The following is a 13987-nucleotide window of genomic DNA, read 5'->3' as shown; positions in this document are numbered from 1 at the left end:
AAAAAAGTGGGGATGTGAAAGCGAGAGAGAGAGAGAGAGAGAGAGACTTTTAAACATATCTTTAATCACCAGGAAAAAAAAATCAGTAATTGTTTTTTGTTTTTTTTCATTACAGCTTAAGAACTCTCTTAGGCCTAGATATAAATATATAGGTTATAAACAGTCCTCACTGTAGATGAGCTCACAAAAATAGATGGCTGGCAGCTTCTAAATGTTTTATAACTACCTGACCTAATCATGAATTACAGCAGCAATATGTAAATAAAGTATTTATTAACACACTGAGCAACTATTATCATGTGTTTAAATAAAAAGATTTATACATTTATAAATATAAGATTTATAAATATACATTTAAATAGTTTATTAATCATTTACATACACTTTCTAAATGATCTTAAGAACTCCTAAATAACTGGTTTGTAAATAACTTACTCATTTAGAAATGATAATTGATCATTAATAAAGTGTGAAAATACAATTATTAAACATTATAGATATTCTCAAGAACAAAACATTTATAGCTGTATTTATAAACTGATTACTAATGGCTATTAATGTTGGAACAATGCTTTATAAAGGATGAATTTACTATTTACTAATCATTAACTAATGATTCATAGTGTGCCAATTTATTTAATGTTTAAGTTTTGAATATTAACTGACATTAATACATGCTATATAATTATTGTTCATGTTAATTAATATAGTTAATGTTAATAACTGAAACCTTATTGTAAAGTGCTACTAAAGTTTTATATATTGTTCTGTGTATGTGTGTTTCACAGTCTTGATGGTTTGGATTAACCCTTTAATTGCCGTATCCCTTAAAACCAGACTGCCAGACGGTTAGTGTAAATGCATGTGCTCGCTGTGCACCATTCTCCTGATGCCTCCGGGGTGGCGTTTGCACTGACAGCTTGGGCCCGCCATCGCTGCTTGCAGCTATATTTATTATTATTATTATTTTTATTTTTATTTCGACTATCCGGGGCTTTTTGGGGGCCTTAACGTGCTCAAAAACTCTTGAAAATTGGCACATACGTTGGAATCTGCGGCCATTAAGACGCCACAAAGGCTGGGACCCAGGCGTGGCACAGGGACTCTACGGCGCCCCCTGGAACACAGTCAGAAAACTTGATGTATACCTCACACATACTTGCACGGATTCATATGAAACTCGGTGCACATATATACTCCTCTGAGGATTTCCAACCGATAGCCACCAAACTCGGTGAACATTATCTGAAGACATTGGGGACGCTACATTGCGAAGGGATTTTTTGATATCTCGAACGGTTTGGCCGTGGCAAGGCGACAACATTATGGCGAGAAATGGGAAACAGGATGTGTCTAATAACTGTTGCACACATTGTCTGATTTTGATCAAACTTCAGAGGCTTGTTCGTTGTATGATGCCGATCGCGTAGATGTGACTATTAGGAGTCAAAGTTATAGTGCCACCAACTGGCAGCAGGAAGTGTCATTTTCAAAATGCTTTGAATTCAGCATCTTGTTTTTACTCGATTTGCTTCAAACTTCTTCAGAATATTGTCAAAACACGGCCGATGAAAAACTGTTGTGGGGATATTGATATCTAAAATATTGTTGCTATGGCAATGTGTCAAATTTGAATATTCTTTTCTGGTGATTTTGAGGCAGATAACATGCTTAGAATTTCAAGAAACTCAACACACATATCAGTATTAATGATAGATAGACACTGCCAAAAGCTCATAAAAGGGTGTGGAAAAGGCACTCTATAGCGCCACCTTTTGACAAAACTTGGGGGGTTAGTTTTAACTACAGTCTCATCAAGCCGGACAACTTTCTAATTTACAGTAATTAGCTACAACCAACAGGAAGTCGGCTATTTTGATTTGAATATGGATTTTTGGAAAAATATAGCTGTGAATTAATGCATACTCCTCAGAGGAGAATTACACTATACACACTAGGGCTGCACGATAAATCACATGCGATATTTAACGCGCATCTTGTCAGAAAGCCGGTTCTGTAATCAGCGGTAAATCTCCATCACGTGTGTGCTTTCACATTGAGCAGCATTAACTACACAGAGCCGTTGTTCACTGATGAGCTGCACAAAAATCGCGCAAATATGAACGTGGTTTTGCGCAGCTCGTCAGTGAACAACGGCTCTGTGTAGTTAATGCTGCTCAATGTGAAAGCACGCAGATGATGGCGATTTACCGCTGATTACAGAACCGGCTTTACTGATAAGATGCACATTAAATATCGCATACGATTTATCGTGCAGCCCTAATACACACCAAACTTTGTCTACATGATGCTAAAACATTGAGGAACTTAAATTGCGGATGGATTTTGGATAGATTGAACGGTTTTGCCGTGGCTATTTATTAAAATAACAGTAAAAAAGGAAAAAGTAATTGTCTTATATTATTAAAGTGCAGCTTCCAAACACTCCAAAACTTTTTACATAAAGAGAACAGGTCATTCTGAGGAAATATGCTAACTTCATGACTTTACAACGCTCTATGGACAACAGAAAATTTAAAAACTAGCAGACATCTGATCTCACTCTGCCACTCTGCCTCTGTGTGAGGAAGGGGGAGTGGGGGGTTGAGAGTGGGGGTGAGTGAAGAGGTGGGTGAGAGAGAGAAAAGAGAGAGAGACTTTTAAACATCTCTTTAATCACCAGAAAATCACCAGCTGTTGTTGTTGTTTTCATGCATTACAGCTTAAGAAATCTCTTAGGCCTTATCCTTTTTTCACCAGTTAATTTGTAGGGCACTGACAATTTTATTTAATTATTTTAATAGTTATGTTAGTTAGAACATAAAAAAGATCTAAAGATACATAAACGTGGACTTATAAATTTTTTGTGCTGCAAATAATAATTTTACACTCGTGTGATACTGACCTATGACATCCCGTGACGTGACATTTATCTGAATTTACATCATCTCATAAATGTAACAGTAAAACAGTTCAGCTCACAGATGAAGACTAAGCTGTAATGAAGGCAAAAATATTTCACAAATATTATAGATCAATAAAATTGTTAAAAAATGCTTATAAATCATTAAAGGTTTTGGTAACACTTTAAAATAAAGTCTAATTTGTTAACATTAGTAAATGCATTTACTAACATGAACTAACAATGAACAATATATTTTCTTAGCATTTATTAATTTTTGTTGATGTTAGTCAAGTTAATCAAAATGTTCATGTTAATTCACAGTGCATTATCTAATGTTAACAGATAAAACAAAATTGTAATAATGTTTAAGCTTTGAATATTACCTAACATTAATAAATGCTATATAATTATTGTTTATGTTAATTAACATAGTTAATGTTAATAACTGAAACCTTATTGTAAAGTGTTAAAGTTTTATATATTGTTCTATTTGTGTTTCACAGACTTGATGGTTTGGATTAACCCTTTAATTGCCATATCCCTTAAAACCAGACTGCCAGAGGGTTACTGTAAATGCATGTGCCCGCTGGGCACAGTTTTCCTGATGCCACCGGGGTGGCGTTTGCATTGACGGCTTGGGCCCGCCATCGCTGCTTGCAGCTATATTTATTTTTATATTTCCATTTAGAATCATTTATTTTAAGTTATAGTTTTAGTTCAGTTTTAGTCATTTATTACCAGTTTGTAATTTTAGTGCTTCAGCTTACACTTAAGTTAGTTGCTGAAGCCAGCTAGTTTTAGTTGTCATTTAAGCTTTATTTCAATTAACAAAATTTTATATAATGTAAGTCATCTTGAGGCCCCTAGGAAGTCTGCTGGGTCCCCCTTGCAGGCCCCACTGCCTTATAGGGAGGTGGTAACCGTTGTTTGGTTTATTCAAGCTTTGAGTTACATTCCCACAGTCATGTGCTGTTCTCATCCTTTATTCTTATTTTACATCTTGTCTTTTTACAAAGGGTTTCGGTGTTTTGGCCTTGTGTACCAGTGTATCAGAATTTCTTTTCAGAGTCACAACGCGCACACACACATCCTGCAGTATCAGCCTTATTCTTGGCAATACATAGTAAGCCCTCTGTTGGTGCTGTTCAGCCCAGCATAAAAAGAGGAGAGGGAATAAAGGGCCACAGCAGCAGGAATGTACTGAATTTGACCAACTAACAAGCAAGCTCTTGATAGAGTAGCATGGCGTGCAAAAACAGACACACGTTTGCCTTCACTTTACATGATTGTTAGTTGTTTAGAGAAGTGTGTGTGGATGAGCTTTTGTCAGGTATTTGAACTGTGGTCATTAGTTTCTAATCTGGCTCGTTGAAGTAGCATGCAAATGCTTGAATTTCATTGGCCTTCTCAATTTTTTGGCAAGCTGTTATTTGCAATTGCAACATAGCAATGATTGTATAACCTTGTTTGTTGTAAATCTGTCGGTGCAACCATGCAGTATCTAGTAGTGCTTGACGTTTTTCATTGTCACCAGCCACCCTGATTTCTACAAATCAGTCAGATATAATGTCATTATGCAAAAAAAGACAAATACCAGTTGACCTGTAATTATTTTTATTTTATAAGCCATAACCAATAAATGCGGACATTAGCTCCTAAAAGGGAAGCACACTTCAAGAGAGAGTGGTGATGATCATCCAACAGAATTTTTTTTCTTCGCTCTAATCTATCACTGTTGCTAAAATGGGCAGAAACAAATAAATATCCAATATAAGGAGATTGCAATAACTTTACCAACATCACCTGTCCAGTATGTAACTGCGTTTTGTCTAATTCTTACTCTTCCTTTCTCTTTCAGCCTTTCTTCAGACTGCACAATTTGCGAAAGCTGGGCCTCAGTGACAATGAGATTCAAAAATTATCACCCGACATTGCCAACTTCACGCACCTGGTGGAGATGGACATCTCCAGAAATGGTATGTAAAACTCTCTTAAATGTGCCCTGCTGCTGAAAAATAAAGCTGCTTTTAAACTGCACCCATCTAGAGATATTTACACACACTTTCCTACACATCTTGTGTGGCACTTGAAAGCTTCCTTACACAGTGCACTGGAATCTTTTCTTTGAGCCATGTCTATTTAAGAAGTGTACATCAATTTCAACACCCAATTGTCTTCTCATGTGCCTCACACAGCCCGAGGCACATTCACTGTTAGTCTCAGGATTGATTGTGGGAATGCTGAACATGTTGTTCTGTATTTAGACTATGCAGTGTTTTATTCTGCAACTCAGCAAATGAAGTGACTCTCACTGGGTACTGAATGTGTGGCTCGGATCCCATATAACTCAGAGGAAGATAAATGCGCACTTACAGAAAACTCTCACCACAGTCAAATCACCCTCTCCTCCCGTTCCTCCAGGCCATCTGGTAGCCATTATTAAAAAGCCTGAAAAAGTGCTCAGTTTGTCGTGACACTCCTCCAGTATATCTTGCTGACTGTGCCTTTCTCTCTCAGATATTTCTGAGATTCCCGAAAACATTAAATTCTGTCAGGCCTTGGAGATGGCAGACTTCAGCGGAAACCCCTTGTCCAGGTTAGTGTGTTGGAAGAACCCCCAAATCCACCCAAAGCTCTGCCTCATACCAAATGACACTTTCTTGATTATGAAAGGTGTAGAAAGGTTGGGAAGGGAGAAGAAAGACTGACACTAAAAAGTGTTTACAAATGATCATATGTTCTGTTAAAATGCTGTAATGTTATTTTTATAGCAGGTGAGAATGTAACAGACCCTTTGTTTGGGTCTGTCAGTGCAGTGCAGTCAGTACAATGGAAAAGGCAGTCAGCACCTTTTCCATTGTGCGTCTCATTTTCCTTTTGTCACTGTTGCATCAGGTTGCCTGATGGCTTCACACAGCTCAGAGGACTGGCTCACCTATCACTCAATGACGTGTCGCTGCAGTCTCTACCCAATGACATTGGAAAGTAAGTCTATATGAACACGTTCTATTCCAGGTTTTTTTTTTATTATTAGTTTTTTTAATAAAAACGTGTAAAAAAAAAAATTGTCCCTCGCACAAGAAAATGTATTATGTAAAAATGTAATGTTTTTTACACGTTTTCATTTAGTCACAATGAAATGGATGTAGCGACAGGTCTTCTCTTCTGTATTGTGATGTACACGCGAGTGTAAAAGATTATCACAAAGAAAAAAACTAAAGGACGGTGACTTTTAGTCTATCGGTTGTCCAAGAGTCCAAAAGAATTCCATCGTTTTCATTTTCGACAGTTTGATTAAACATTACGAGGTCAAACTTTTGATGAACCTATGCATGGATGAGTCATTCACAATAAAGTCTGTAATGTGCTTTCAGAAAATAGTTGAGTTTAAAATTATAGATATAAAAAGCAAGCATCATAATATGTGTCTTTTATGTCAGTCATTTATATGATACTATATGCGTGTTAATGTAGTATAGCCTCAAAAAGCAACCCTTAATTTTATGCAACATGTAATCAAAGTTATGGATAAAATCAAAGGGGAATACCTGTGCATATTATTTTAGAATATCTAAATGTCTTTTTATCATTTTCATCATCACTTTTGTAATTAGCACACAAAGCAGGCATCCCATTCACATACAGACACGCACACTGTCTCTTTCCATTTCACACACACACACATTGACTTTGGCCACTGTTAATGTTGTGCTGATGGGGGAGCCCCTTACTCTTCCAAACTGAGCGACACACTCACCATCTGACACTCAGTCTTGGCTCTTTTCCTTTTTTTCTCCTCTCAGCTTGTCAAACCTGGTGACTCTAGAGCTGAGGGAGAATCTACTGAAATCTTTGCCCTCGTGAGTATTTTCCTCTCAAACTGCAGTTATTAGATCCACAGTGTTCATGTTTTTTTACACCCTAAAACATGGATGCAAATAACATTAAATGTGAAATCTGTCTCGATCATCCTCTAGCTCTCTTTCCTTCCTGGTTAAACTGGAACAGCTGGATCTGGGAAGCAATGTACTGGAAGTTTTGGTAAGAAGCAGACATTTTTTTGGTCCTGAGAATACTTTAGATGTTTTAGTTATTAGATTATGCACACACATGCATGCCGTGTTTTCAGGTTTATTTAGAGCTTGTTATTTCTGTTTGCCCCAGTGGATCTCTGATTATCATTTCCTTTACTGAACCAACACCTGAGCGCCTGCTGATTAATTTATCATTTAATATTGTTATTTTTTTTAATTAAAATTTGACTCATGTCATATTTCTCTTTTTCCATATCCTGTCTTTAATCTGCTTTCTTTTTATTTCTTCTTTTCAGCCTGACACACTTGGGGCACTGCCCAATCTTCGTGAACTTTGGTTGGACAGAAACCAGCTCTCCTCACTACCTCCTGTGAGTACAGACAGCTTCTGATTAGCTCGTTATCATACTGGTCATCTGTCTTGATTGTTTTAAATATCTAGTTCAAATTCATACAGATGTTGTCCTTTTCAGACATTGTTTACCTTCAGCACAGCTGAATGCATGTGCCATGTGCCTGTTCTGGGGATAACTGGAGTGGAAACTAGAGTGCCTTAATTTACTTTCAGCTGACTGAAAGTTGACCTCTGTGTTTAACAGGAGCTGGGGAACCTGCGGCAGCTGGTTTGCTTGGACGTGTCAGAGAACCGTCTATCAGAGCTTCCCACAGAGATCAGTGGCCTTATCGCCCTCACAGACCTGCTGCTCTCTGAGAACCTCCTGGAAGTCTTGCCGGACAGCATTGGTGAAACTCTATATCCCTCTTACAAACATCAATAAATATGAGATTATTCCTGCTTTTGCGTAGAGACATGGCTGTTACAATAAAAATGTTGACCTGCCTTCACTGTAAACTCTGAATCATCTTACTGAAAATTATGTGCTGTCCAGTCTAAAATCAACCAGTATGGTGACACCTTTGCTCACCAAAATTGTCACACTTGCATTCAGTCTGATACCTTATTTGCTCACAGGGTGTAGGTATTTAGTTAGTTACACATGTGATTTAACATGCACCTGCTGTTCCTGTTATATTACAAACTTTACAATTTTCTCTGACTTATGAGTCTTGTGATTAACCAGGGGGAGATTTGAAATCCTCTGTTTTCAAAGTTCCAATCAGGTGATAACTAAATATGTTAAAATACAGTATTTGGTTTCTTTCAGGACAGCAAGATACACCTTTAGTAATGTAAAATTGTCCAAATTAGAACTTAAACCATTATAGTCATAGTCAATGTTTAAGATTTGAGTTTATTCTGATCCACTGAGAAATGTTTTTATTGATTAGAAAATCACAACACTGCCCCCTAGTGTCAGTAGACTTGAGTCATCCTATTGCTGCACTGTCATGACAGGCTTAAGGTTAATGTGTGTTTTTTTACAGCTACTATCACTTATGTACACTGTGTATTTCATTTCAAATCATGTTTCTGTCCTTAATCAGTGTTCATCTTGAAACCATTTTAATATGACTACAGATGTTTTTGTATTTATCTCAAGGCATCCATGAAATTTGTTTTTCTCAACAGGCTCACTTAAGAAGTTGTCCATTCTGAAAGTGAACCAGAACCGCTTAGTGCATCTCACAGACTCTATTGGCAAGTGTGAGAACCTGACAGAGCTTATGTTGACTGAGAACCTTCTCCAGGTACACAACCTGCACCAGCTGATCTCTGTTATGACTGCTTTTATTTGCTTACTCCACTTTCTTTAATTCACTGGTTTTGGATTATCAAATTTTTTTATGTAATGCTTCGATTTTATTATACTAGTTTTTATTAGACTATATCTTTTTTTGGGGTATATGGTACAATACATGGTACAGTAGTGGGAATTATTTGTCAACAGGTTAACTATACATTGGAATCATTTACATTGCGTTTGTTAGTTTGTTTAAAGGATGCTTTCATCCGAAATGACTTGCAAATGAGTAAAAATGGATCTTAAAGAATCCAACAACTTCAACAGCAGAACTGCACTTCCAAATTTCAAGAGGAAAGCAGACGTGTCAGAGCAGAGCCCATTGTGAAAACTTCCTTGTGCTGTTTTCTCTTTCAGTCCCTCCCTCGCTCACTTGGGAAGCTGAAGAATTTGACCAACTTGAATGTGGACCGAAACCGCTTGAGCAGCGTGCCAGCAGAACTGGGAGGTTGTGTCAGCCTGAACGTGCTCTCCCTCAGAGATAACCGTTTGGGAAAACTACCTTCTGAGCTCGCCAATGCAACAGAATTACACGTGCTGGACGTGGCAGGCAACAGGTGAAAATGCATTCTGTAGACTAGACTGTAGAGGAAACCATGTTAAAGTCTCTATATCAAAGGGTTTAGATGTAGGATGGTCAGAGTGACCATAAGAATTGTGACCTGCTGTTTTTTTCATGCACTGAAGTTTCTCCATCCCTTGTCCCAGGTTGCAGAATTTACCCTTCGCATTGGCCAATCTGAACCTGAAGGCCATGTGGCTGGCAGAGAACCAGTCTCAACCCATGCTGAAGTTCCAGACAGAGGATGATGAGCGGACTGGAGAAAAAGTTCTCACCTGCTACCTGCTGCCTCAGCAAACCTCATCGAGCCTTGGTAAGACACTCCACCGTCCTTGTGAATGGAGTTGTCATGCTATAGTCAAGTTATAGTCACACCCAAAGCAGCTTTGCATAGCCAGACTTTTGTGTCTACCCCACATTGCAACTTCTTCTGGCTTAGAAAAAAGTACAAGTATATACAGATTATTTTACAGGTTGAATGCCTGTGAATGTTTTTTGTTTTGTTTGAAAAAGTCTATTTAAAGTCACTGCAAAAAGGACTGGCTGGTCCATACCCGTACTGTCTGAGGCTGAGACTGCACCCATATTGAATCCAGGACACACATCATATTGCAATATTTTGTAATATACTTTGCAGAGAATCTACTGGACAGGAGTGTCGATGAAACCTGGCCCACAGACACTAATTTGAACAGAGTATCGGTCATTCAGTTCCAGGATGACTCTAAACACGAAGAGGAAGATGAGGAGACTGCGGCAGAGAATAGGGTGAACGTGGAAATGCGTACAGGATGTTTATGATTTCTGGACAACTGTTTGCATGAAATTTTGTGCATGTGCTAACACTCTTGCTGTATATGTGAACCAGCAGGGTCTTCAGAGGAGAGCCACACCACATCCCAATGAGTTAAAGGTGATGAAGAATGTCATTGAAGCCAGAAGAAATGAGGCTTATACAGCCAAGCCAGATGAGGATCTGGAGTCCCCGGACTCTGAGGTAAATTCAAACAAAGGCACATTTTGCTTTTTGTTTTAGTTTCCATCAATTTGAATGGAAATAAATGCATGGTAGGGTGCACTGACATTCAACTGTATTTTACAATACAATTTACAGTTTATAACCAATGCCAATGCAGTTTGACACTTATTTTTCATTATTCTTCTCTATACTTCTACATTTGAAGATTTTTTTTGTTGAGTATGGGGAACTAAAATGTGTTTATAATGTTCATAAATATTGTGAATTATATTTAGGTGCAACTTACTAAATACAGTAATTTATATATTTTTATATATTATTGTATTTATTTAATTAGTTTACAAGGAAATATATCAAGATTCTAGACATTAATAAATACTGTATATTGCTCTCCACACAAATTGAAGACAAAACAGTTTTTTGTCTCTTTTAAGGTAATATTGACTTAGATGGGCTTTGTTATAAAAATCACATTGTATTTTGAAAAGATACATTTCAATTGCATCACCTTATCATTCACGTGAGACTAGTGTTAATTTTGTCTTAGGCCCAATCCCAATTCTATTTTATACCTCTCCCCCTCCGCCTACCCCTTCCCCTTGTCCCTTGAAACAGAGTGTCAAGGGGTAGGGGTGAAAATATTCCTCTAAGAATTGAGACACCACTATTATGTCGTCACACGTCATCATACGTCATCTAGCTCCTACAATACACACACACACACACACACACACACAGACACACACACACATATCGGAGATCTCGCAGATCACACATCCAGGAGAAAAGAAACTTGTGAATGCTGCCCCATGACTTTTATTAATAACAGTTTAAATACTGAATCGCTACATTATATTTTCCAGCAACGAGAGGATAAAATCGCTGTTTTTGAAGTAAACTTACTCTAAAAAGAGAAACGCGCATTCACGTAACTTTCATCTCTCTCTCTCTCTCTCTCTCTCTCTCTCTCTCATTGGCAATATTTGAGAAAAGGGTTTAGCGATTTCTAATTATTGGGGGGACTAGCCCTCCTCAATGTCTACGGTGGTTATCGCCCTGATCAGACATGAAAAATGAAAGCTTGCATAGTAGAGGCATGTACAGCAGTCCAATAATATTTTTAGGGATGCACCGATATGAAAATTTTGGCCGATACCGATATGGTGGCCGATATATCGTGCATCCCTAAATATTTTGTCTCTTTTTTTTTTATTCTTTGACGAAAATAAAAAGAGATTTTTGTAAAGTTTTTTTTTTTTTTTTTTTAATACATTTGAGTCTTTTATTGTGTAGCGAATTTAGCTCAACGACAGGAAATATGAATAATTAACCATAACTAGTTATAATTAACTATTCATATTTTAGATCCACTGTAGATATTTAGCTGACTACTCAGGGTCAACCGTCTTGTCAATTGTCAGTGATATTGCACGTTGATATAGTCACAATTATCATTTATTGACCTTATTGTCATCTCGTTATAGTCATGGGAATAAAAGCTTGTTTCGTCATAGTTTTCATTAATGAAATTAATGCTACATGAGAAGACACTGGTGCTTGGACTCCTCTATGGTTATGTTAAGAAAGCATGCTTAAGAAAGTTCTGTTCTGTTCTTGCTACTTGTGGCTATGTATATACATATATATATTTAAAATTTTATTCATTTATTTTTATATATATATTGCTATTTAAATATTATGAAATACATTAAATGTTTTATTACATGCAAACTGATTTTTTTAACCATTATTGTTTAAATATTAGATACAAACTCAGTTTTTTTCTATTGATTATGTATGATGGTTTTTCACAGGAGAAACGGTTGAGTGGGCTGTCCAATCAAAGTCATGATTCTCAGACATCCAGTAGCACCGCCTCTCAGGAAGAGAAGCGGGGTATCAACAATACAGGTGTGGAGATTAATGATGGACATGGTCAAGAGGAGGAGGAGCTGGATGAGATGGAGGTGGAGTATACTGAGGTATGTATAACGTATGTTTAGCACATCCTGCATGTAACCGTGACCTCTATTGTACATGTGCAAGCTACTGTATAGATCAGGGGTGGCGAACGTCGGTCCTGGAGAGCCGCAGGCCTGCAGAGTTTTGCTTCAACCCTAATCAAACACACCTGAACAAGCTAATCAAGGTCTGAAGGGTTATTAGGAAGCTACAGGCAGGTGAGTTTTAATTAGGGTTGGAGCTGAACTCTGCAGGGCTGTGGCTCTCCAGGACTGGAGTTCGCCACCCCTGGTATAGATAATGTTTAGGTTTGTGTGAATATGTTGCAATTTGTTTTACAAAGTTCTGAGCAATAAAGGGTTCTGTCACTGAATTGGTAATCCAGGAAACCATTTTTCTTGCCTTCGCAGCCTACTGTGCACTTTGCTGAAGAGCCCATCATCCGTGGCGGTGATGAGGAGGAAGAAGATGAAAATGAAGAAGACAATGAAGATGCGGAAAGGAGCGATGAGTACTCTCGAACGCCACCTTTTCCTGCAGAGAAACAGCGGCTCATACGTAAAGACACACCACACTACAAAAAGCACTTCAAGATCACCAAGCTGCCCAAACCAGAGACTGTCGCCGCCCTGCTGCAAGGCTTCAGTCATGACGGCTTCTCACCTAATACTCACACCCCTGAGGACGAGAGGAATGGTGAGGAGGAGGAGGAGGAGGATGAGGGAGGAGTAACGGTCAATACCCCTTTTCAGCACAGACTAGAAGCAGCTGAGCTAGAAGACAGCAGGCTGAGTCAGATGAACTCGTCCCTGCAGCCAGTGAAGGTAAGAAGGGTTCACTTCTAGAAGGAATGCTGTGGGAAAGCTTGGTTAATTAATTTAAAGTGTATAGACAGGTCGCTGTTGAAATCAGTTTATATTGTCTGAGGGTTTGTTATGTGGAGTTTTTTAATAATGTGCACATCTTTTTTTCAGTCCCAGATGTACAAACTACACTGCTAAAAGTCTGAGACCCCTAGTGTATTACTAGCATAATACAATTTTTTTAATTACAAATAATATTATTAGAAGAAACGATTTGAGTTACAATAACTGTTCAAAAGTTTGGGGTTAGTAGAAGTTTTTTATGCTTACTGAGGCTGAATTTATTTGATCAAAAACACTGTAAAACAGGATTTTTGTGAAATATTATTAACATTTAAAATAACTATTTTAAATTATAATAATTTCTTAAATTGTAATTTTATTACATTTTAAAGCATAATTTATTCCTGTGATGGCAAATCTGATTTTTTTTCAGCAGCCATTGCGCCAGTCTTCATTGTCACATGATCTTTTAGAAATCGTTCTACTGTCTCTTTTAATCAAAAGACACATTAAACCTTACTGACCTGACCTTTTGAATGGTACTGTACTTAAATTATCAGAACATTTCAGAATGTTATTTTGGTTTGTGCCACTTTCGTTTTAGTTTGCAGTCTCACACTTTTAGACCCCTCTGCAACAATATTTGTTCAAATGCAGCTATTTCAATCATTTTATCTGTATCAGAGCCATCATGCCATTGGAATGAATATTGGGAGCATGCAAAGTATGCCAAGGATATCGTAGACTGTTTTGCCTGAATGATGCTTGTTTTACGATGACCTCTGCCTTTGGTCTGATTGAAAGGACAGAACCTCAATGAAAAAGCTTCTCCTTGTTTTGTCCCACACTTTGGCTATGTTTAGCTCCTCCTCCACAGCTTGAATCCCCCCATTGAGCACTGCTCTTGCTTCTCATCATCATTTGCTGTCTCTGCTGCCTGGGGGAAGTAGTGCACACTACCCTCTTTGCCCACCTT

The 13987-nt window shown here is 37.8% G+C and overlaps 1 protein-coding gene across 12 annotated transcripts in view; it reads left to right on the top strand.

The window, feature by feature from the left end:
- Nucleotides 1–13987, top strand: part of LOC107598707 (protein scribble homolog) — a 125861-nt gene that overhangs the window by 75104 nt on the left and 36770 nt on the right. For 10 of the 12 annotated variants that reach the window (XM_016290099.1, XM_016290097.1, XM_016290102.1 and 7 more), the window contains exons 2-15: nt 4764–4881; nt 5423–5501; nt 5801–5890; nt 6709–6765; nt 6883–6946; nt 7236–7310; nt 7539–7683; nt 8471–8589; nt 9000–9199; nt 9351–9517; nt 9842–9972; nt 10073–10201; nt 11998–12165; nt 12556–12969. In XM_016290099.1, coding sequence (XP_016145585.1) covers nt 4764–4881; nt 5423–5501; nt 5801–5890; nt 6709–6765; nt 6883–6946; nt 7236–7310; nt 7539–7683; nt 8471–8589; nt 9000–9199; nt 9351–9517; nt 9842–9972; nt 10073–10201; nt 11998–12165; nt 12556–12969 — 1956 coding nt within the window. The remainder of the gene's footprint in view (nt 1–4763; nt 4882–5422; nt 5502–5800; nt 5891–6708; nt 6766–6882; nt 6947–7235; nt 7311–7538; nt 7684–8470; nt 8590–8999; nt 9200–9350; nt 9518–9841; nt 9973–10072; nt 10202–11997; nt 12166–12555; nt 12970–13987) is intronic. The other 2 variants (XM_016290098.1, XM_016290109.1) reach the window with 1 other exon arrangement.

Source organism: Sinocyclocheilus grahami, unplaced genomic scaffold (genome assembly GCF_001515645.1).
Source record: "Sinocyclocheilus grahami isolate Dianchi unplaced genomic scaffold, SAMN03320097.WGS_v1.1 scaffold254.1, whole genome shotgun sequence".
Lineage (NCBI taxonomy): Eukaryota > Metazoa > Chordata > Actinopteri > Cypriniformes > Cyprinidae > Sinocyclocheilus > Sinocyclocheilus grahami.
This window is presented reverse-complemented; position numbering and strand designations above follow the sequence as displayed.